Genomic DNA, 23,703 nt, shown 5'->3' on the forward strand with positions numbered 1-23,703 from the left:
TACTTCATGCAAAAAGCTGTTTCCTCAATGTTAAAATTACAATATTTTGGTTTTTATTTTTTCAGTACAGATCACTCAGGAGACATAGTTAAGGTTAAAACTGTATTGTTGTGTACCAGAATATGTCATACTGAGTACTGTAAGCTTTAGTGAGTGGGAAGGGCAAATGTTTTTGTAGCCTTTATTAGTGTATGTAGATGTAGAGTGCATTTGTGTACAGGTGAGTAGAGTATTTGAATGCATGTGCTCAAGTTATTGTTTGCATGGTGCTGATGAGTTATGTTTATGTATGTGGCTATATTGCTTGAGCAGAATGTGTCCAGATGGGGAACTGCACTGTCATGTGTTTTTGTAGATTCCATGAAATTGTAGTTAAGTGTACATGATGTGTAGAGCTAGGTTTTTGGCATAGAAGCACAGGATCATAATTGCTGTACTCTGGAGGAGTCTGTTTTTAGAGAGTGAAGGTAGATAATTAAGGCAGCAAGGAATTTTGAAATATTATATAATTTTAAAAATGTCTGTCAGACTTTGAGGACTATGCATGCGCACATGACATTTTAAAATATGTGCTCTGTTTGAATTGTAAGAATATACAAAATTGGTGCTGCCACTCATATAACACATCAGTGGATGAATGGATTTTGTTCAAATTTCTTGCCTCACTCTGCAACCCCACAAAAAACACCTTTGTGCTAATATGTGGCATATCCCAAGCACAGCCCAAGACTCCCCTCCCACCTCCCCAAGGAATAAGTTGTGGCTGTAAAGATCCGTTTTAGTCTGGATATGTGGCATTTACATATAGTACTTGCTATCATAAACACTACTACAAAAATCAGTTTCAGGATGTTTCTTCAAATGTTTGGGTTGCTTTGCGCATTCTGGGCACATAAAATACAGGAAAGGAAAACTGACTATTTGTATCCCTTTGATCTTTACGCAGGTGAATTGAGAATTAGATGTTTGTTTATGTGGCATGTATTTGTGTTTCAAATTGGTACAGTAATTTGGCATGTTATTTTTCACAGTGTGCTAGTCTGGAAGCCAAACTTTGTCAGATAGAAAGTAAATACTTGATCTTGCTTCAAGAAATGAAGACTCCTGTCTGCTCTGAGGAACAGAGCCATTCCCATGATGTCATTACCCGATTGCTTGAAGATGCTTTGAAAGTGGACAGCAGTGATCAACCGGAGCAGTCTTTCTTTAAACCCTTCCTTGTCAGGTAAACCTGTGGGTAATTTAATTATTTTAAGGGACTCCAATCTGTTCTTGGAGGGAGGCGTAGGCAGAGAATAGATTTCGGTTAGGAAACTTCATATATATTGGTAAGTCTTAAGTATCCTAAAAGTACTTCAGGAGAATGAATATACAATATTTTCTCTTCCTCCATTTCCCCTCTGAACTGTACACTTGTACACTCTGTTACTTTGAGTGCTTGTTCAGGTCTATTCTACATCAGGTGTGCATGCTTGCCACATGCACTGATGCTGGAAGCTTTTCCCTTAGAAATACCCCTAGGGGAGCGCTCCTAGCACCCCCTGGAGTGGTGCATCTGTGACATGGTATAAGGTTTGGTTTAAGGGTTCCCCACACCCATAGGCCCACTCATGACATCAGGGCCAGTGGCCTCCAGCCTGGCATGTCTGTCCTTTGTGGAGGTTCTCACAACCATCTCAGATCACCTGGTCAGTGAGGGGGAATCAGAAGGTCCATTAGCAGAAGTATCACGGCCACCCACAACAAGGGAAGCCTGGGAAGTGCACTCTGCCAATCCTCAGTTACTTCTTGCCACCGGTAGTGGTGCTAGAGCCTTCTACTGCCTTGCATAAGCTTGTTCACATTGTTTGGGTTGAATGGCTTGTTTCTTCTTTATTTCACTGTAGTCAGATAGTTCTAGTGATTAGATCTCTTAGTAGTAGTAGTAGTAGTAGTAGTTAGCATTTGTCATTACTCCTGGAGGTGATTGCTGCAAGCTGAGGCATACCTGGTCTCCTGGATTCAGTCCCAGTGCCTGCTGCAAGCGTCCTGTGTCCATCAGTGACACATACAGTAGCTGCTTCCTGTGTCTAGGTGGACATGCCAGTGACAAGTGTTGCCTATGTAAATCGTTCAAGCCCAGGACTAAACAGGAGCATGATATCCATCTTCGGGCTATCCTGATGGAGCACTGCCATCTGGCTTGCGCCCTCCCCCTTACTAGCCTTGTCCAAGAAGGCTAAAAAAATAATGAGGCTGATCTCTCACCTTCCATAAAGGAAAGAGAAGGGTTGGAGGAGTGTTATGACCCTCCTTGGGCAACCTGACGCCTATGTTGGAATTCTGAGCACCAACTCAAGCTGAGCAGTCTAGCTTAGCCCCATCCACGCCTGTGATACTGGGCAGCAGAGAGGGCTCTGGCTGCGTTGAAGTACCACCCACAACAGAATCGTATAAGCTTTGCAGGATATCCTTGCTCTGCCATGCCACCCACACCAAGTATAAAGGTTCACGGTTCAAAGGGGAAACCTGCTTTGGAACCTATGCCTAGGTCACCATCACTTCAGCCCTGTTCTCTGTCCAGGGGAACATCCCACCAACACTTGTGTCTGCAGAACCAACACCCCTCAGACTCAGGGAAAGAGGCCTACAGGAGTTCATGTTGATTCCTGGGCCTAGGTTCCTGCCAGTGTGGGACTGAGCATGTGTCACTGGTGCCAAAGCAGAGTTATGGGGAGGCACATGCCTACCAGCAAAGTCAGTAGTACTAATCCTTCCTTTCACCCCATCACCAGGCTGGTCGCAAAGTCATTCTGGTGAGCTGCTCCAGCTCTTGCCACTGTCAGTCTCTGAGGTGGTACCCCCAGACAGGATATTCATTGGTCAAACATACTCCAAGCCCCACTTCAAATCATGACACCATTCCTATAACTGGAGGCAGATCATTGGGTTCTCTTCTCCCAAGTCATCTCCAACACAGATCACCAGGTGTGTATGCTACTGACTCCTCTAAATCTGACTGCTGTGGGTCATGGTGAACTGATTGCCACTGCTCAGCCTTGAGACCTTGGCCATCATGCTTCTGATACCCATAAGCTGCCCAGTCACCCTCTGCGTCAGGCTCAGAACAGCATGTGCTGACACCAACCCAGGTCCCAACTTAAGTGGCACTGTCAGTGTTGTCAGTATGGTTGGCCTTCAGGCCATGAATGGGCCTATGTCCTCCAGCCTGGTAACTCTTGCAACCACCCTAGTTCACCCAGTGGATGATAGGAGTATCATGGGTGCCATCGGCAGCAGTATCATGACCACCCACAGTAGGGGAAGTCCTGAAGCAGACTACATCATGAGTTCAGGAGGCCAAGGTCCTGGCACTACCAAGCCACCAGGGGAAGAGAAGCCACCCATGATAACCTATTTCTTAGTCTTCACCCTCTGACGAGGTGGTTGCAGCCCTCCCACACCTGGTACTGCTGGAGGATGCAAAGGCCCATCAAGAGCTGCTGGAATGGATAACAATGAATCTGTTGCTACAAACAAAGGAGTTGGAGGAACCTGTGGGCTCCTGATTCAACATCCTCTGCTCCTTGTCATCCACAAGGTTACTGCTACTCCTTCATGAAGGGGTACCAAATTTATCACAGCCTTTAGGCAGACACCTACATCTAAGAGGGGTGAGTGGAAGTACTTTGGCCCAGCTAGAAGTTTCAAATACCTTTACCCCTAGGCTGCCCCCAACTCCCTGGTAGTTGGGGCAATCAATCAAAAGGATAGGCAGAGGCAGCCCAGAGTGACACCCAAAAATAAGACTCTAAACAACTGGACTTATTTGGGTTTAAGATTTATTTGCCATCCTGTGTACAGCTCAGGGTGGCACACCAGCAGACTCTTCTTTGCTGATATAAACATGCATCTGACGAAACAGGTCTTTGCCCACGAAAGCTTGTGGTCCAATAAACCTGTTAGTCCATAAGGTGTCACAGGACCTCTCATTGTTTTTGCAGATACACACTAACATGGCTACCTCTCTGATACTTTGCAGATATGACTACAATATGTGGCATACTATGACCAAGTTTGAAAGGGTAGTTTAGGACCATTTGCGAAAGTTCTGGGACTGCAGTGAAAGTGGTCCTCCAGGCAACTTTGGATGTAGCTTAATTAGCAGCCCAGCCAGTGCTCTCAGCCATCTCAATGCAGCGAGTATTGTGGTTGCTCCTGTTTGGCTCAGTGGCTACTGCAGGACCTCCCTTTGACAGGAAATCGCTGTTTGCAGAACAGACAGTAAGCTGCACAGCCTGAGAGAGCCCCATGCAACTGTCAAGACTTTAGGTCTACATGTCTTTGCTCCAGTCAGGAGTTGGTTCGAATCATCCCAGTTCCCTGGTCAAGGAAGCCAGTCACACCAAGAGCTGCTTTTTAAAAAGGTCAGAGGCTACAAGAGGCATCCCAGCCACTCTTCCCATCAGTGTTCCCTTTAGTGCCCCAAGAGATTCAGATGTTGCCGAGCTGATTAGCAGAGTGCAGACTGGCACTTGCAACCAGCAGCTTGTGTTTCTGTTGTTGGTGCACATCTGTACATGCTTTGATGCACATGACAAAATTAGGGGGAGCACCACTTCCTATCCTTTTGCTGAGGCCCCTTGTCCTTCAGTAAATGGAGCCAAGCACCCCCCCTTTTTAGGGCATGCCTCTGGACAACCTACTGGACTATTCTAGTGATCCACATTGCCTGATTTTTCCCAGTAACAGAGAAGTACCTGTTTTAGTCTGTATTCTAATAAAACAAACCAGCAGTCATGTAGAACTTTAGAGACTAACAAAATAATTTATTAGGTGACAAGCTTTCGTGTGGCAGACCCACTTCAGATCTGGAGATTCTACTGTGGATGGCTGTGATCTGGAAGTGAGTCTGCCCCACAAAAGCTCGTCACCTAATAAATGATTTTGTTAGTCTTTAAAGTGCTTCATGACTGCTGGTTTAAATTTTTCTCCAGCCACCTTTCTCATTTCTTCTGGGCTGGACCTACATCACCTCACATGAGTGGGTCCTTCAAAGAGTGAATCAGGGCTAAACCCTGCAATTTGCTACTATCACTCCCCCTTCCCCATCCCTTTTCTGGGACCCATCTCCTAGCACAGGAGGTACACGGGTTGTGGCTGGGGATAGTGGAAAAGCTCCTGCCACAGTTCCAGAACAAGGAATTTTACTCCCACTACTTCCTTATCTCAGAGTTAGGCTATGGCCCATCCTGGACCTGCGCAACCTCAGCAGCTATCTACAAAAGTAAAATTTCACATGGTCTTGTGGGTTTTCTTTTTCTTCATGGAGATTGAAACATTGTCTTTGGCTTGAATGATGCCTTCTTTCACGTTGCAGTCTTCCTAGCACAACAGACGTTTCCTCAAGTTCACAGTTGGATCCAATCATTACCAATTCATGGTCCTCCCTTTGGGCTGATGGCAGAATCAAGGGTGTTCGCCCAAATGTATGTTAGTTGTTGTGGCTTACCCGAGGCACAGAGACATAATCAGGTACTCCTATCTCAATGACTGTGTGATCAAGGGCCACTGCAGGTCAGAGGTATGACACAACACCCAAGTACTGTTACCTGTCTGCACATCTGTCTGCCTTCTTATGAATGCCAAGAAGTGTGCGCTTATTTCTGTACAAAGAATAGAGTTCATTGGAGCAGTGCCAAACTAGGTCCAAGCTCAGATGTTCCTGCCATTAGAGAGACTGCAAGTCCTTTTGGGCTTAATTGCATGTTTCCGCATTTTCCCTCACCACGGCCAGGGTCTGCCAACACTTGCTGGGACATGTGGCTGTGTGCATATACGTGGTGAATATACGTGGTACAAGTCATCACAAAAGATTGCTCCAGCAATAGCTTGCAGAGGTATACTTCCAGTCCAAGGGACAGGGTTGTCAGTGTCCCCTTGCAGATTCTCACCTCTCTGCATTGTAGACCAGGAGCAAGAATGTCCTGTAAGGAGTTCAGGTCAGCACCCCTGCTCCCTCCATTCAATGGGTATTGAATGTGTCAGATTTGGGTTGAAGCACACACAGCAACAGCCTCTGGATCCAGGGGACGTAGACCTCAGGAGAAATGCTGTTGCACATAAATGTCAGAGAACTCTGTACAGTCCATTTGGCCTGATTGGTGTTCCTACCACATCTGTCCAGCAATACAGTGAGTCCTCACAGACCATTTGGCCTCAATAATTCTTTATCAATCAGCAGGGAGGAGGTCTTTCAGTAGCCCTCGGAAGGCACTGCAGCTCTGGAAGTTCTGCATGGTCCACAGCATTTATCTGGAGGCATGTACCTTACTTGAAGTCCGGAATGCCCTAGTGGATCACCTCAGCAGAGACTGTCACCTCACTTTGAACAGTCATTCCATCTGGAAGTGGCCTGGGAAATCCTTCCCTGGATCTCTTCACCACCAAAGAGAACAGGAAGTACCACCAGTTATGTTCTTGGCAAGGGGGTTGGCAAGGGTTCCCTCTCTGCTGCCTTCTTCCTGACGTGGTTCGAGGATGCCCTGTGTGTGTTTCCTTCAATCCTGTTCATCAGCCAAACTAGTTAAAATCAAAAGGGACAAGGCTTGGGTGATAAATGATTGTGCTGGATGGTTGTGCCTGCATTGGTACGTCGTGCTGCTCAGCCTGGTTCTGTTCCTGCCCCTCCCCCCCACCTCTTCCCAGGTGCCTAGACCTGCTATCCCAGGACAATGACCACCTCCTGCACCACAGTCTTGGATCCCAATAACTCTCAGGATGCATGCTTCATGGCTGACTCAGGCAGAACTTACTGGTTTGGAGGTGTCCAGAAGGTTCTTCTGGGGAGTCAGAAATGATCCACAACTTCAGAATACCTTGCCAAGTGGACAAGGTTCTCCTTGTTAGCATCAGAGCACAGCATCTCTCCAATGTGCTTATCGATTGAAGACTCTCTCAAGTACCTGCTACACCTCTGGGATGAAGGTCTTGTGCTTTCATCCATCAAGGTACATCTTGCTGCCATCTCAAGTTTTCCATGAGCCAGTGAAGAGGCAGACAGTGTTCTTCCATGATACGACTGTCCAGTTCCTTAATGGGCTAGATTGGCTGTGTCCTTACACACCTGGTCCCACAGTGGGACCTTAATCTGGTTCGTCCAGGGTCACAGTACCACCTTTTGTACTACTTGGATCCTGCTCCCTCTCCCACCTGTCCTGGAAGGTGGCATTCCTTGTGGTGACATTGGCAAGACATGTCTCGGAGCTCAAGATTTTGACCTCAGACCATCCATGCACTGTCTTTTACAAGGACAAAGTACAACTTCAGCCTCACTAGGCCTTCCTACCAAGGTCATGACATCATTCCATATGATCCAAGATGTATTCCTGCCTATGTTCTTCCCCAAGCTTCACAGGACAGCAGCGGAGAGATGCCTGCACACTCTGGCCTTCTACTTAGAGCGTACCAACCCCTTTGGGAAGTCAATACAACTTTCTGTCACCAAGGGGTACTGTGTGAAGGGCCAACCAGTGTTCTCGCAGTGGCTCTCTAACCGAATCACCACATGTATCTGCACCTGCTATGATTTCACATGGGTACCCCAGCCTCAGGTTGTCCATGTGCACTCCACTAGGCCCCAAGCATCAACAGCTTTCCTGGCACACGTGCCCATTCAGGACATTTGCAGAGCCACAAACTAATTGTTGGTCCACACATTCACGTTTCATTATGCCATCATTGAGCAGGCTAGAGTTGACATCTGGGTTTGGTGCAACTGTGCTTCAGTCAACACATCTGTGAACTCCTACCAGCCTCTGGGGTACTGCTTGGTGTCCTCTAATATGAAATTGACATGAGCAAACACTCAGAAAGAAAAGATGATTATCTTTTCATAACTAGCGTTCTTAGAGATGTGTTAATCATATTCATTCCATGACCCACGCTCCTTCCCCATGGTCAGAATTAGCAAGAAGGAACAGAAGTTGAGAGGAGTGCACAGCATCCTTATCTATATGTGTCATGGATGTGCCACTCCAGGGGGTTCTGGGAGCACTCCCTTATAGGTACTGCTGAGTGGAAAAATGTCTGACTCATGTAACATGCAAAGGACATGAGCAACATCTCAAAGAACACCAGTTACAAAAAGTTAACTGTCTTATCTTGTATCAGAGGGGTAGCCGTGTTACTCTGTGTCTTCAAAAACAAGAAGTCCTGTGGCACCTTATAGACTAACAGACTTCTTGTTGTTTTGTCTTGACTGACATGTATTGCTAGGCCAAATGTGCTTGCATATGAAAATTGATAGTGGTAATATATTTCTAACTAGAAGATTGACATGGCATTGCTCGGGTCCTTAACTCAAATTTTGGTTTTAGAAAAATAAAATGAAAGTGTATGTGCTTCATTTAAGTCATTGCTCCGTGGTGGGGCTGGGAATGTGGGGTTCAGTATGCAGGCTGTCTGGGAAAGAGCACTATTCCAGCCCCCTCTCTCATTGCAGCAGCTTGGGGCCTGGTGAGAAGTGTCTCTCCACTGCCCCAGCAGCTCCAGCAGGCACAAGTGTGGGAGGGGTGCTGTCCCCTGGCTGCAGCAGATCCAGGTTTGTCTGCCCCCTACACTCCCCAACCAGAGAGAAGAATGCAGCAAACTGCGGACTTTTCCTTCATCAGGGAGTGATGGGAAACAGCTAGCAATGTCTCCATATAAATTGGGATAGAGAAGGAACTGCAAAACCTCTCCCTCACCCCCCACCCTATGTAAAGGATGTTGGGAAGGAAGGTTTGGTACTGGGCAGTTCCAGATGGGGGTTGCGGGTCTTATTCCCATCCAGCACCTGTCACCTGACTGAGGATTGTTTCTTTTCTCTATGGTTTTATGAGAAGCAGACAGATTTCACGCACATCCTGTTCTCCTGATGCAACCAAACCCTTACCTTGCTTTAAGTTAGAATAAAGGCAAGTGTATACCAGCTTCAGTGGGCCTAGTTCTTACATTTTAGGAGGATAGTTTCAGAGGGGTAGTTGTGTTAGTCTGTAGTTTCACAAATAACAAGCAGTCTTCTTGCACCCTTAGTGACTAGCAAATTGTATTAATTTATGAGCTTTTGTGGGTAAGACCCACTTCTTCAAATGAAAATGGAGTAGAGAAATAGAGTCCAGGATTTGTATTGGGAGTGTGGGGGGCAGAGAGAATTGGGAGGAAGAAAAAAAGGGCTTATCTCTCACTATTTGGACGAGTTGATGAATCAGATTATGTAGGATGTGTCCTGTCCCTGCGAATGTCAAATGTGGGAAATTGCTTTTGTAATGCATAAGATAATTGAGTTCTTTGAGTAGTGTCCCCATGGGTGTTCCACTCGAGTGTCAGTGCATCCTTGCACTGGCTCTTGGAGATTCTTCCATAGCCATGGTTTCCTGCACCACACATGCGCAGAAGTACCTCCTTGTACTCCCTGGTGCACATGTGGCATGGGTTCCTCAGTTCCTTCTCTGTTGTCCTCAGCTGCAGACAAAGCCGTGCTACTCTGCAAAAGAGTTTGAAAATGAGTGAGTTAGTCTTTTCCCGAGTCCAAGTTTTTTTCACCCTGTTCTACTTGTAGCATTTAAAAAAAAATTCTTTAAAAATTTGTAGTTGAGTTGAATTACCGCAGCGTCACAGCTATGTCGGGCTTCCCACGGTGCGCCACCTGCAAGGACACCATGCCCACCTCAAATGGTCATGCATCTTGCATCAAATGCCTTGGGGAAGGCCACCAAATGCAGTCCTGCATGCACTGTTCGAGTCTGACTGCAAGAGCCCACAAGGGTCAGGCTAACAAACTAAAGACTTTCTTGTACGAGAAGTCTTTATAGCCACCAGCCCCCAACAAGCCAACAGCTTGTAGTCAAGGGTGAGGGCTCTAAGCATATCCCAGCCTCCAGAGGGTCTCCCATTGCTCATCAGAGTCCCTCTCCTTCTCATTTGTGGCCTCTGGTGATGTCTGTACTGGCCACACCAGAAGTGAGGACTGTTCTGGGTTTCCTAGCATAGTCTTTGCCAGCACTATTGAAAACAACGCATTCAGTGCCGAAACATAAACATGCAGCATCAACTTTGTCAGCACTGGCAATGCCTTCACCACCGGCGAAAGCGAAGCGGCCCACTCTGGTGTCTGCGCCTCCTGCTGTGCCTGCCAGAAAATGGCACCACTCACGCTGTCCACAACCAAGAGCACTTTGCACAAGTCTAGGGTAGATATCCCTCCCCATTCTTAATCACCGGGGGAGGCAGTACAGCACTTCCATGGCCACGGGGCATCATCTATGCCTTCCGCACTGCAAAGACTGGCACCAAGGGACCCGGTGCTAATGTGGGCACCACCTCACCAGCTACCTCAGCTGTCAGCTTCCCCATACTGATAACACGATTTTCATAGAACACTAGGACTGGAAGAGACCTCGAGAGGCATCGAGTCCAGCCCCCTGCCCCAATGGCAGGACCAAGTACTGTCTAAACCATCCCTGATAGACATCTATCTAACCTGTTCTTAAATATCTCTAGCGATGGAGATTCCACAACCTCCCTTGGCAATTTATTCCACTGTTTGACCACCCTGACAGTTAGGAACTTTTTCCTAATGTCCAACTGAAACCTCCCTTGCTGCAGTTTAAGCCCGTTGCCTCTTAGTTCTATCCTTAGAGGCCAAGAAGAACAAGTTGTCTCCTTCCTCCTTATGACTCCCCCCCGCCTTTTTTTTTTTTTTTTTTTGCATCGTCATTGTCTCTCGGTCTCAACCGTGTCTGGTGGCACCAGATCTGGTGGCACCAGTGTATTCTCTTTGCAACACTCGAGCTCTGCGCATTTCTGGCAGGATGACCCACTGTTCTAGCCACTATGAAGTATTTTCCTGCGCCTCTGCCATGGGTTGCTCATCATTGTTCCCAGCTGCAACAACAGTGGCCCTCATGGCCCAAATTGATGCGGCACCAGTGCACTCAGTCAGCACTTTCCTGCGTGTTGAAACTGTGCCCACCTTCACCACTCCCATCTATTGTTCAGTTCCCTCCGTGTGCCCCAGCACAGAGGGGTCCTCTTCTGAAGGGGAAGTGGCCTCCCTTCTGCACCTATCCTTTGTCACCAGCTGATGAGGAGGTGCTCTGTCACCCACCTCCACTGCCAATGCCCCATCTTCCTGGTACCTCTTCTACCACATGGTGCAGTCCTTGGACAAGGACACTCAGGAGGTCCTGGTGAAGCAATACAGACTACTTTGGGTGGCATTATCTATGGATGAGGCCATCATGGACCCAGCCATGACCCTGTGGCAAACCCCAGTGTCCATCACTGCCCCCCCCCACCACCACTACCAAATGGATGGACAAGAAATACTTTGCAGCACCCAAGGATGCTGTGTTTTTATTCACTCACCCATCTCCTAATTCCTTAGTCGTGAACACAGTCTGTAATAAGGCACAATCATTCACATACACACCCCAGGATAAAAACAGCAAAAAATGGGACATTATGGGCTAGAAAGTATATTCCTCTGGCACCCTTCTCTTCTGTGTCACCAATTATATGGCCATGCTGGTGGATTATGATTTCCAGAACTATTCCAAAGTACAGGAACTTGTCCTAGTGCTACTGGAATACGTGCCCAACACTGTCCATCATCGTAAGGGAACGCCATACCATCACCAGCACAGCTGTGCAGTTAGCCATGGATATAGCTGATATGACAGCAGGTGTCACTGTCTCAGCACTAGTCATGCATTGTACCTCCTGGCTTATCCCCTCAGGGGTGTCAAAGGAACTCCAGCATAAGGTCAAAGACCTTTCATTTGACCACCACCATGTGTTTGGTGACAAAACTGGTGAGGTCCTTCATCCTATGAAGGACTCCAGGACAACGCTGCATACCTTAAGGATTTACATGGCCCCAGTCAAGCGGGCCTGGTACTTCTCTTTCCAACTTTCATGGGACCAATGCCAGCAAAAGTCCTGGTTCCAGCAGCAACATCAAAGCCAGCAGCCCTCGATGTCCAACGCTCAGCCCTCAAAACAGCAGTTTGCAGAATGTTGTCAAGGGTATGATCCATTGCTTCCATCAGGGTGCTGTTCAACTATTCCGCCACTGTCTCCACCCGTTCCTGCATCAGTGATCTGCCATCACCACAGACAAATGGGTCTTGGAACTTGTGAAAAAAGGATACTTCATCCCTTATCCCATCCCTCTTCACGAGAATCTCCTCAACTAGGAGCTCCAACACCACCTCACTTTGTGGGGCGTGGGGCGGTGTTCAGGCCTGTTCCCAAGGAATTCTGGGGTAGGGGGTTTTGTTGCAGCTACTTCCTCACTTGGAAGAACAGCAGGGGATGGAGACTGATTTTGGATCTCAGATGACCTCAAGTACATCCTTTACAGATGTTTCAGGGTGGTGACTTACTACCATTATCGCAGCCCTGGACAAGAATGATTGGCACTCAGCCCTCCACCTACAGGATACTCCTATTTCCATATCACCAACCATCTGGTTCACAACTGCTTCCTTCACTTCACAGTGGGGCGCTCCCACTATCAGTATCGGGTCCTCCCGTTCAGCCTGTCCACAGCACCACGTGTGTTTTCCAAAACTCTGGTGGTGGTGGCTGATTTATCTTCATCATCAAGGGGTTATTCTCCTTTTCCTTACCTGGACGACTGCCTCATAAAAGGACCGTCACTTCCTGAAGTGTGACACATGGTAAACATTACCATGCACTGCCTACTCAGCTTGGGCTTCCATATCAACTATGCCAAGTCTGCAATTTGTCCCACTCAAACTCTGAAATTTATAGGAGCTCACATAAACACCATCATGTCCACATTGTCCCTGCCTATTCAGTGGTTTCACACTTTGTGCAATTTCATTCAGGCAGTGTGTCTGTCTCAGGTTCTCACTTCTCCCAATGCATCCAGGCAGCATTCTCACTGGTGTGCCATTTCACCAACCACCACAGTCGCTCTAACCACAGACGCCTCTCTCTTTGGCTGGGGAGCACACCTCAGTTGTCATATGGTACAGGGCAGGTGATCGTTCACTGAACAAATGTTTCATGTCACTCTGTTGGTACTTTGAGCGGTTATGCTGCAACCATTTCCAGTGGCTGCTAGCTGGCAAATGGGCCAATATTCTTACCGACAACACCACTTGCATGTATTACATCAACTGACAAAGGGGAGTCCTTTCTCCGTCTCTCAGGGTGGAGGCTATAAGGCTGTGGATGTGGTGCGTACGACACCAGATCAATCCTGTGGCTAGATATCTCCCCAGAGTGGTCAGCATCACGGCTAACACCCTCAGTCGCATATTCGTGGACCATCACGAATGGGAACTCCATACAGCAGCCTTCAAATAGGTATTCCAATTGTGGTGTTATCCTCAGATAGACCTGTTCACCACAGAGACAACAGAAAATGTCACCGGTACATGCACAGCACAGGAAACCATGGCTATAGAAGAATCTCTGAGTGCCAGTGCAAGGACGCAGCAGCACCTAGACTGGAGCACCCATGGGGGGACACTTCTAGAAGAACCATCATTACTGCGCAAGATGAGTAATTTCTTCACCTCAGTTTAGGCCTGGGTGAAATGTATCAAATTCACAAATTAATTCCAGTTCGGATGCCTCCCTCTATAAACTTGTGGTAAAATTCTTTTGTAGAAGAACAGTTACTTTTAAAATCATTAGTGCGTATATCCAGGGAGGTCAAATTGTTCCCGTATAGTTTGTTTGCAGTAAACCCTCGAAATACGCAGCTTCAACTGCATGTAACTTGCTTTAATGAGAGTAAAGCACAACTTTAAGCAGCTCTGTGGCCCCTTTCCCCTGCCTTCCCCCAGTGTTGCTGCTGTCAGCTTGGGCAGCTAGGCACACTAAAAGCCTTCCTCCAACAGCCTGGCTGTCAGGATGACAGTTCCGCCACTGGAGGAAGGCAAGGAGAAGCAGCCAGGAAACTGACCAGCCATGGTGAGCTGGTCAGTTTCCTGGGTCCCTCAAGCAGCAGAGACACAGGAAACCAGGCTGCCCCTAGTTCCTGGCACCCTGCCACTTTGGGAGCCAGGAAACTGACCAGCCCTGGTGGGCTGGTCTGAGTCCAGGTTCCTGCAAGCCCGGGGGTGTTGGGAGCCAGGGGGCAGCCTGGTTCCCTCTCCCACTTGTCTTGCACAAAAATTCAAGTTACTCTGATTGCAAGAACGCAACCCCTGTGTAACTCGAGGGTTTGCTGTATTCCAATTCCTTATGTTGAATTTATGGCCATTCACCCTTTAGTGCAGAAACTGTTGAGTTTGTCCAATGGACATGGCAGAGGGGCGTTGCTGGCACATATATTAGTGGATGTGCAGGTGTATGTGCTCCTGATGGTATAGCTGCTGTGGTTAGATCCTGTGATGGTATCATTTGTATAGCTATGTGAACGGAGTTGGCAGTGGGATTTTTTGCAGGTAGATTCCTGGGTTAGTGTTTTTGTGGTAAGGAATGTGTGCATTTGTCAATGAATTAGTAGCAACTATCTTATGCAAGGGCATTTGATAGTTTCAGGAATGGGATATATCCTACTTAATTTGCTTCATCAACTAGTCCTGACCCTTTTTTAACCTCCTCTCCCTTCCCTGTCCACACTATACAAACCCTGGATTCTATTTTTCTACTCTACTTTCATCTGAAGAAGTGGGTCTGGGTCTTATCCTCGGAAGCTCATGACCTAATAAATTTGTTAGTCTCTAAGATGCTACAGGACTGCTCATTATTTGTTTAGGAGGAGTCCTTGGATAGACAGACAAACTCTCACAAATATATAGCAGATTTCTAATTTACTGTATTTCTGTGATTTAATAATAATTATCTTAGTGAAATTACGTTACAGGCTTTGTAAGCACAATACTTTGTTTTTTATATTAAATAATTTGGAACCAAATTAAATATCAACAGCATTTTCAAATATATTTAATTATTCCAAATAATAGTCAAACTTTTTTGTCCCGTAATTTTGTGTATATAATCTCATGTCTTAAGCTCCTTGCAGTGGCTTATGTTAAATTAATTTCAAATGTAGATAAGTCTTTGACTAAAGAATTGTTCAAAAAGTAAAATACTTTTTGTTGTAAATTGAATAGGGAACTTGAACGCTTCTATTAAAATAGTACAAATGTTCTGGCATGTTTTTAAGGATGTTACTGTATAAACTATTGCCAAATTACCTTAGAATGACTAGGTGGACTTTCCTCGGAACATACCACTGCAAACTTTTTGTAGAAACCATATTGTTTTTTCTGTTACAGTGAATATGATATTTACGGGTTTCAGACAGTCCCAGAAGATGATGAGGAAGAGAAGTTAGTAGCAAAGGTGCGAGCCTTGGATCTGAAATCCATTTATCTCACTGAAAATCAGGAGATTTCCACAGGAGTAAAATGGGAAAACTATTTTGCAAGTACATTGAATAGGGAGATGATATGCTGTCCAGAACTGAAGAACCTTATCCGCTTTGGAATCCCACATGAACATCGTTCCAAGATGTGGAAGTGGTGCATCAACCTCCACATTAAAAAGTGCAAAGACAGTACTAGTACTGATCCTGGATATTTCCAAACCCTGCTTCAGAAAGCCCTCGAAAAACAGAACCCAGCATCCAAACAAATAGAGCTAGATCTCTTACGAACTTTACCAAACAACAAGCATTACTCTTCCCCCACTTCTGAAGGGATTCAGAAGTTACGGAATGTCCTTCTGGCATTTTCATGGAGAAATCCTGATATAGGATATTGCCAAGGTCTCAACAGGTATTCTGTTTTAAAACTGATAAATGAAAGCCCTTTATAGTGAAATACGTGGTAGACATGTATACCGCAAAGATAGCACTGTGCTTCAGGAAGGTGAATTTTTTTGTATTTGTTGACTTCACTAAAAATATTTCTCATTTTGCTAATTTGATAATATGGAGATTGTTTCAGACCTTAACAATTTGTGGGTAAGTGTATCAAACAGTCAAATTATTTAAAAGGAAGAAATTTCAGGAAAAAACTCATTCAAAATAATGTTTAAAAGTACCATTTTAAGACAGCAGTCATAATATTGATAATTTTCTGAACAACAATAAGAAATTTTCTGAAAAATTTTCCCTCCTATAATATGAAGAGCAAGTTTATCAAAGGGCCATATTATGGAGTACGTGATCATCTTTCAAAGACATGCACTGGGTGGTAACAGGTTTTTGTGTTCAGAGGAGTTGGCAGAGCTTTATTTTGTTGGCTTAATTTTAATTAAGTGAGAAATCCTTGCTTGGGCCATAAACGTAGACTGACAGAATCCTGTAAAATAGATATTTTTTGCAGATAAGATGGGAGGGAACCATACAATAAATGTGGTATTTGGTTGATTTGCATTTTTGTGTTTTTAGGTCTGTCTTTAGTTTAAAATATTAAAATATAAAAGCGTTGGTTGATGGTTAAAATATTTGGCACTAGAAGGGCCACTCATTCTATCATTTGTCCTTATCTTATGTTCATAAATCCAATCAGGAAATCGTGATTTTGGTGTTTAGATTATAAAAAATATTTTCAGAGTTCATAGTACTGACGGTAGCTGGGTTAGTCTGTATCTACAAAAACACCAAGAAGTCCTGTGGCATCTTATAGACTAACAGATTTTTTGGAGCATAAATTTCATGGGCAGAGACCCATTTCGTCTCCACTACACGCGTCTGACAAAGTGGTTCTTTATCCATGAAAGCTTATGCTCCAAAAATCTGTTAGTCTATGAGGTGCCACAGGACTTCTGATTGTCTTTGTAGTATTCCTAGTACGGAAGAATATTCAGGATCCATAAAAGACCTTTATAAAAGAAGGAGCTATCTGCACTTTTTTCCCCCACGCTGTGATGTTTAGTAGGTTTATTGCACTGGGGTAAGGTGACTTGCACTGGTACAACTTTATCCTGTTTTAAACCTATACCAGAAGAAGCTACATGTGTGCATAAAACAAACAAAAATAGCATAGAAAAGCCAAGAAGTATGCTTCCCTGAAGAGAATTTGTGGCACATTAATTTTATGTCTTAATAGCTGTGTCTACACGTGCACGCTACGTCGAAGTAGCGGCACTAACTTCGAAATAGCGCCCGTCGCGGCTACACGCATCGGGCGCTATTTCGAAGTTAACTTTGACGTTAGGCGGCGAGACGTCGAAGTCGCTAACCTCATGAGGGGATCGGAATAGCGCCCTACTTCGACGTTCTAGGGACTGTGTAGACAATCCGCGTCCCGCAACTTCGAAATTGTGGGGTCCTCCATGGCAGCCATCAGCTGGGGGGTTGAGAGACGCTGTCTCTCCAGCCCGTGCGGGGCTCTATGGTCACCGTGTGCAGCAGCCCTTAGCCCAGGGCTTCTGGCTGCCGCTGCTGCAGCGGGGGATTCATGCTGCATGCACAGGGTCTGCAACTCGTTGTCGGCTCTGTGTATCTTGTGCTGTTTAGTGCAAGTGTGTCTGGGAGGGGCCCTTTAAGGGAGCGGCTGGCTGTTGAGTCCGCCCTGTGACCCTGTCTGCAGCTGTGCCTGGCACCCTTATTTCGATGTGTGCTACTGTGGCGTGTAGATGTTCCCTCGCTGCGCCTATTTCTATGTGGTGCTGCGCAACGTCAAAGTTGAACATCGACGTTGCCAGCCCTGGAGGACGTGTAGACGTTATTCATCGAAATAGCCTATTTCAATGTTGCCACATCGAAATAGGCTGCTTCGATGTAGGCTTCACGTGTAGACGTAGCCAATGTGTGCAAATTATTTCCAAAACTTTGCCCAGTTATTTTTACATAAGCTTCAACTAGAGCAAGATCAGAGCCATCATGATCTTGGTCAAGGCTAGAAGATTAGGAAGAAAATGCAAAAAACCTTCTGGCTGAATTAGAATTTCAGACTGGGTGTGATCTGACTTACTAAAATAATTATAAAATTTTTTGCTGTTTTAGAATGTTAATGGTCAGACTTCAGCAGATTCACAAAATGGAAGAGAAAGTTTATTTCTATATCCACACTGTAGTTTCTTTCACTTTGCTGCAAATTCCAAGGAGCTGTCAGATATCTAGGACCTCCTAAGCATTTACTGCCTCCACATTCAGGAGAAGTTTCAACAAGCAATTTAGGTTAGATTAAGGCATTTTGACTTGAAAGATAAGTCTGATAATATGTGCACTTAATGTAACTGGTTTTCACTGTTCTTCAGATCAGAGACTGAGCTAATCTGCCTTTTGATCATGTTACACTTTTATGAAATGGCAAAGAAAGGCAAACGTTAGTAATTTTATTTCATTTTTTAAAAAGTACAACCCAGCCAATTACTCTGCAAATTCTGAGAGAACTTTTTAAAAGTAACGTGCTCATAAGTTTTGTTCCGAGGCCTTGGAAATGCATAGCCCTTAAATTACTTTTAGCTCATTTTTAAAATTCTGGTAAATGTCAAGTCATCAGTTTTGCTGTACCTAAAATCGCAGCTTTAAGAAACTATATCTCCTTTAATTCTGTTACAGTACAGAAGGCTATTTACACAAAGGAAGCCCTGTACATTATTTATAGTGTTTAGGAGGGCCTTTATTTTTACCTTTGCAGTTAAAGGAGGCTATATAGATTAGAAACCACAGCAGGGCATGGAACCAGCAGTTTCCTGTTGCTTTAATTTGGCCACTCCTCTGACAAAATGGATTCTAGCCAATCAGTTTGTTTCTTTTTGCCTTAATTTGTTCACTTATTTAGCTGAATGGACATGCTGAAACCCAAGATGTCTCCTGCTCAGACTATTCTCGTAATTTTAATGCGTTCATTACATTGGTTAATGTAGCTCATTATGTGTCCATTATTGCTCAATGAACAGAAGGTAAAGATGCTCTGTTTTCAACATTTTTGTTTTAATAAATTTGATTTGTGTTTTAGTGGGCTTGTTTTCAAAACCGTCTTTTTTATTTTTAGATTGGTAGCAATTGCACTTCTCTACTTGGAACAGGAAGATGCTTTTTGGTGTCTAGTTACAATAGTGGAAGTTTTCATGCCTCGTGATTATTATACTAAAACTCTGCTAGGGTCTCAGGTATGCATTATGCCAAAATAAAACACAGCCTTGATAACTGCCTCTAAAGTATGGTTTCAATTTAATCCTGACTTTGAAAGCTAGTTCCAGGGAATTGGGTAAAAATGGAGGTAAAATTACTTGCCTTCAACAGGAGGGCTCTTATGAGATTAGAATGTTTTAGTATGTAGAAGTACTTTGATCAAGTGCCCATACCTTACTGAGACTTCTAACTACTACTACTACAGTATAAATGTCTTTTTTTTTAAAAAAAGTTATGTTCTTTGAAATGCATAGTATTGTGTATGTGCTTAGTGTCAATAATAGTAAGTCTGTCTTCTTTAGGTTGACCAGCGAGTGTTCAAGGATCTAATGAGTGAGAAGCTGCCACGGTTGCATGCTCATTTTGAGCAATACAAAGTTGACTACTCACTTATAACTTTCAACTGGTTTCTGGTGGTATTTGTGGACAGTGTGATCAGTGATATCCTCTTTAAAATATGGGACTCTTTCCTGTATGAAGGGCCAAAGGTGAGTTGTATAAGTTAGGCGTTTTACAGTTTGTATCAGTTGTTGTAACAAGACACTGCAGTGTTGAAAAATTCCAGGTGGGGGATGGGTGTATTTCGCAAGAGTATGTTAGTTCTAAGAACTCATCAAAAAATGAAGGGTAAGGAGGAAATTTACAAACATCTTTTTCAACCAATACATTCTTCCATTTTAAGTTGTAACTTGGAATTTTTCCATGAGTTTCATTAAGCAGAGTAAATCCAAGTATTCAGATAGTTCCTTCTCATAATGGTTTAATACTTTTTTAGAAAAGAACTTGGATGTAAGTAGATATCTAACTGGTATTTTCTAGTTGCAAATACTCAAAAATAGAGGTACAGGGAAGTGCAAAACTTGGTTGTGAGTAGGGAGATGGCATTTGGTTTCCTGTTTTCCTAAAGCAAATATGTTTTTTAAAATTCCTGTAGACATCCATCTAGTGCTTGGGACACCTAACCTTGTAATTAAAATTGCAGCATTAAAAAGAAACACAGCTTCTCATAAATATACCACCTCAGCAGAAACCCCCATATCAAAAGGTAGCTGAAAAAAGCTCTGACTTTTCGAATTAGAAGGTTTCATTTTTCTGAGGGCACTTAAATACAACAAGAACATAAAATTCAAGTGAAGGTGGGGTGGGGAGAAGAGAGATGGGGGAAAAGAGGCAAGAGTAATGAGTTCACTGCCTTAGCCTTCTCTTAAGTGAGCATTCCTTATTACATTGTGACTTCCTGTTGGTTTAAAGTGACTTCCAAATGACCACAGTACTGTACTGCATCCAGCATCGATGGGCAACCATGAATCCTGAGTGGGTCGCCTACAGGCCACCCTTCCTCCCACACACACACACACACCTCTCACACGTGAGGACCCCCCACTTAACTGCTCCTCCCACTTCCAGTGCTTTTGCGGCATGCAAATCACTTGATTCATGCTCCATCTCCACTCCTGTCCCTCCTTCCCAGAGCTGGAACAGCCATAAGGCGCATGGAAGAGGACAACAGCCAGGGGCTTCACAGGTCACAGATGGAACCCCAGTGGGCCACAGAGTTGAAAATTCCTAGGCCTGTTGAACCCTTTCCAACATGGAAAGAGTATCGTGACGGTTACGTCTCCTATCCATAATTGACTGAATAGCTGGTAGCAAAAGTTGAATTGGCTTTGACTTTCCTGTAACTTAATTTCCAGATGTTCAAATATCCCAACAGAGAAGACTGTGAGGAGTTAGGCCCTGAAAATCAATGTACCTTTTTTACATGACACAGAAAGTTTTTTGTTGCAACTCAGATGCAGCACTGGTAGTTTATTTCGCCATAATGCCTTAGCTTTATGGTTTAGTTAAGTTAAGGAACTCGGACGTCTTTGGACCTAAGTTATATGGTGCCAGAATTATTTTTGTCTGGGGGGAGGAGAATGTACAAACATCACACACACAGCTGTTTCTCTGACAAAGTAGCCATTAGGATAAACACCGGACACTAAAGCAGAAAGACAACAGCATTTCTAAAAATCGGTGTTATCGTAAAAGTGAAGGTGTGAATCGTGTTCAGAACGTGCTGTGTATGTATAAACCCTTTTCTGAAATCCAGGTAATTTTCCGTTTTGCCCTGGCTCTCTTTAAATACAAAGAAGAGGAGATCTTAAAACTGCACGACTCAATGTCCATATTCAAGTACCTCAGATACTTCACTCGAACCATTCTTGATGCTAAGTAAGTACTTTAATTGCAACAATATTTTATGTTGGCGTACAGATGTATTTGCATCTTTTCAAAAAAATCTGCTGAGGTTTTATTCCCAGGTTTAATTTTTGTCTTCCTTTAAAATGTGTATGTTAAAGACCTGCCCCACCCCCCATTCAGAATGTACAAGTGAGAGCAACAAAAGTAAAAAAAAAAAAAAGTAGCTGCTGATAAAATGATAAAGGCATCACCTTGTAAGGAATATGGCAGTCTGACCCCATATATTATATTTATTTTTCAGTGTTGCCACTTACTCTTATTAATATTTGTATTGCAGTAGCACCTAGGACCTCAGTCATGTAGAAGCCTAAAAATAAGTTCTTCATCAACTGTCCCCGTGGGTGCTCCACAATAGGTGTGCCGGGCTTGCCCGGCGCCGCAGATCAGAATTCTTCCAGCAGTTTCTCCTGGATCGCGCATGCGCTGGCGTGTGCCGCTCCCCTGCGCGCCCCCGGCCATGTGCGCAATCCGGTCCCCGCCAGTTCCTTCTCAAACGCCATCGGCTGCAGACGGAATCCACTCAGGCTACGGCCAGAGTCAGATTGGATAGTGTTTCTATGTGTAAATTGTTGTTTTTTTCTGGTTTAAAAAAAAAAAAAAGAGGACAAAGATAATATATATATAATATAATAAAAAGAGAGAGAGGAGCGGAGAAGAAGAGTGGACATAAGGCCAGTAGGCCGCCCGCTGCCCTGCAGGCTGGTGTCTGCGATTTGGGTAAACGGGCACGGATTAAGTGCTAAGTACCCTATTAACAGTAAAAGACGCACCACGATGGCCTCTTCAGGCTTTAAAAAGTGTGAGTCTTGCCATGAAGCTATGCCGGCCTCCGATGGGCACAGTGAATGTATCCGATGCTTGGGGGAATCACACGTTACCCAGAAGTGTTCCCACTGTGCTAAGCTCACAGCCAGGGCCAGGAAAGACAGAGAAATGCATCTTAAAATGCTCTTGTTTGACAAGCCCCTCCAGCCGGACTTGCCGGGGAGGCCTCAACCAGAAGGGCCCTCTGGGTTCCACAAGGTTCCCTCTGGGCCTTCTTTGACCCCCTTGGTGCAGAAATGGAGGAAGCTCTCCCCAGCTCGATCCTTGCTGGCGGCTTCAGCGAGCGGGATGAGCGGAGCACACAGCCCCCAGCTGCATCCTTGGGCAAGCGACAGCGCACGTGGCAGAGGCTGAGCCTCCAGTTACAAAACAGCCGGCACGCGCGGCGCCTAGAGCGTCGGCCATGCTAGCGCCAGAACCGACGGCACTGCTGCAGGCGGCACCGACCCCCGCGGCACCAGCGGTGCAGGGCCAACAGGCACGGAGCCTGCAGGCACCGGAGGATGTTACCCGTGCGGCACCGCAGCTGAGCGGGCCGAGCGCGGCGCCGACAGCGGGGCCGAGATCCCCGGCGCGGGAGGGGGCGGTGCCAGCCCCGCAGGGGAGGAGAAAGGCAAGAACAAAAACCCGGCACCGCAGCCCATCTCCGGACAGGGCTGCGCTGCTACTGACAACAAGCCCTCACCCTGTGCTACACACGCCGCCCAGAAGGCCTGAGCCTCTACCGGCCTATCCAGAACCACCTCCTCCGTTCCTCCAACCAATGTCACCATGGCTTGGGCCACCTTCACCCTTTCTGGGATTGGATCCCCTGGAGTACTACCACAAACCGGTTTCACCGCTATCTGTGTCATTGCGGAGGTCTCGCTCTCCCAGACATCGGGGGTACACACCCCAAGAGTGGTCCAGGTCTCCATCCCCAGACCCGTGCCTGTGCTGCCATGGTCATTCTTATCATGCTGGACACAGACACCCCAGGCCTATGCCCAGGGGCAAGTCCCCCCCGGCCGTCCAATACCCCCATGGACACTCTCGATCGGGGATGGAAACATAGTTATCTCAAGGGGAGTTAATTTTAGAACCCCGAGACTTTCCTTCGCAATCCTCCAGCGAGCAGGTGTATCATCAGCCACAGGAGCCTGAAAGTTCGAGGGAGGTTTATCCTAGTGGTTCCTCCTCATCCTCCCCAGATGAGGCCATGGCCCCCGGGGATGTCGCTCCCCCAGATGACCTCAAACAGTTTCAGGAGCTGTTTAAAAGGGTGGCTTTCACGCAAGGCATTCAAACGGCAGAAGTGCAGGAGAAACATCACAAACTCCTGAAAAATTGGAGACTCCCAGCTTCATCCAAAATTGCTATCCCGCTGGACGAAGCCATTATGGAGTCAGCCACCACCATATGGCAGACTCCGGCCTCCGCTCCGCCTATGAACAAGAGAGCGGATAAGAAGTACTTCGTCCCGGCAAAGGGCATGGAGTTCCTCTTCAGTCACCCACAACCAAATTCTTTGGTGGTCGAGTCGTCCCAGCAGAGGT

General features: G+C 45.6%; 1 protein-coding gene across 2 annotated transcripts in view; it reads left to right on the forward strand.

The window, feature by feature from the left end:
- The window catches only part of TBC1D2B (TBC1 domain family member 2B), an 81,429-nt gene that overhangs the window by 49,287 nt on the left and 8,439 nt on the right, over positions 1-23,703 (forward strand). For both annotated transcript variants that reach the window (XM_075006870.1, XM_075006868.1), the window contains exons 8-12: positions 1,032-1,225; positions 15,285-15,785; positions 18,957-19,074; positions 19,399-19,584; positions 21,192-21,313. In XM_075006870.1, the coding sequence (XP_074862971.1) occupies positions 1,032-1,225; positions 15,285-15,785; positions 18,957-19,074; positions 19,399-19,584; positions 21,192-21,313 (1,121 nt within the window). The remainder of the gene's footprint in view (positions 1-1,031; positions 1,226-15,284; positions 15,786-18,956; positions 19,075-19,398; positions 19,585-21,191; positions 21,314-23,703) is intronic.

This window comes from Carettochelys insculpta, chromosome 12 (assembly GCF_033958435.1).
Source record: "Carettochelys insculpta isolate YL-2023 chromosome 12, ASM3395843v1, whole genome shotgun sequence".
NCBI classification, from domain to species: Eukaryota; Metazoa; Chordata; order Testudines; family Carettochelyidae; genus Carettochelys; species Carettochelys insculpta.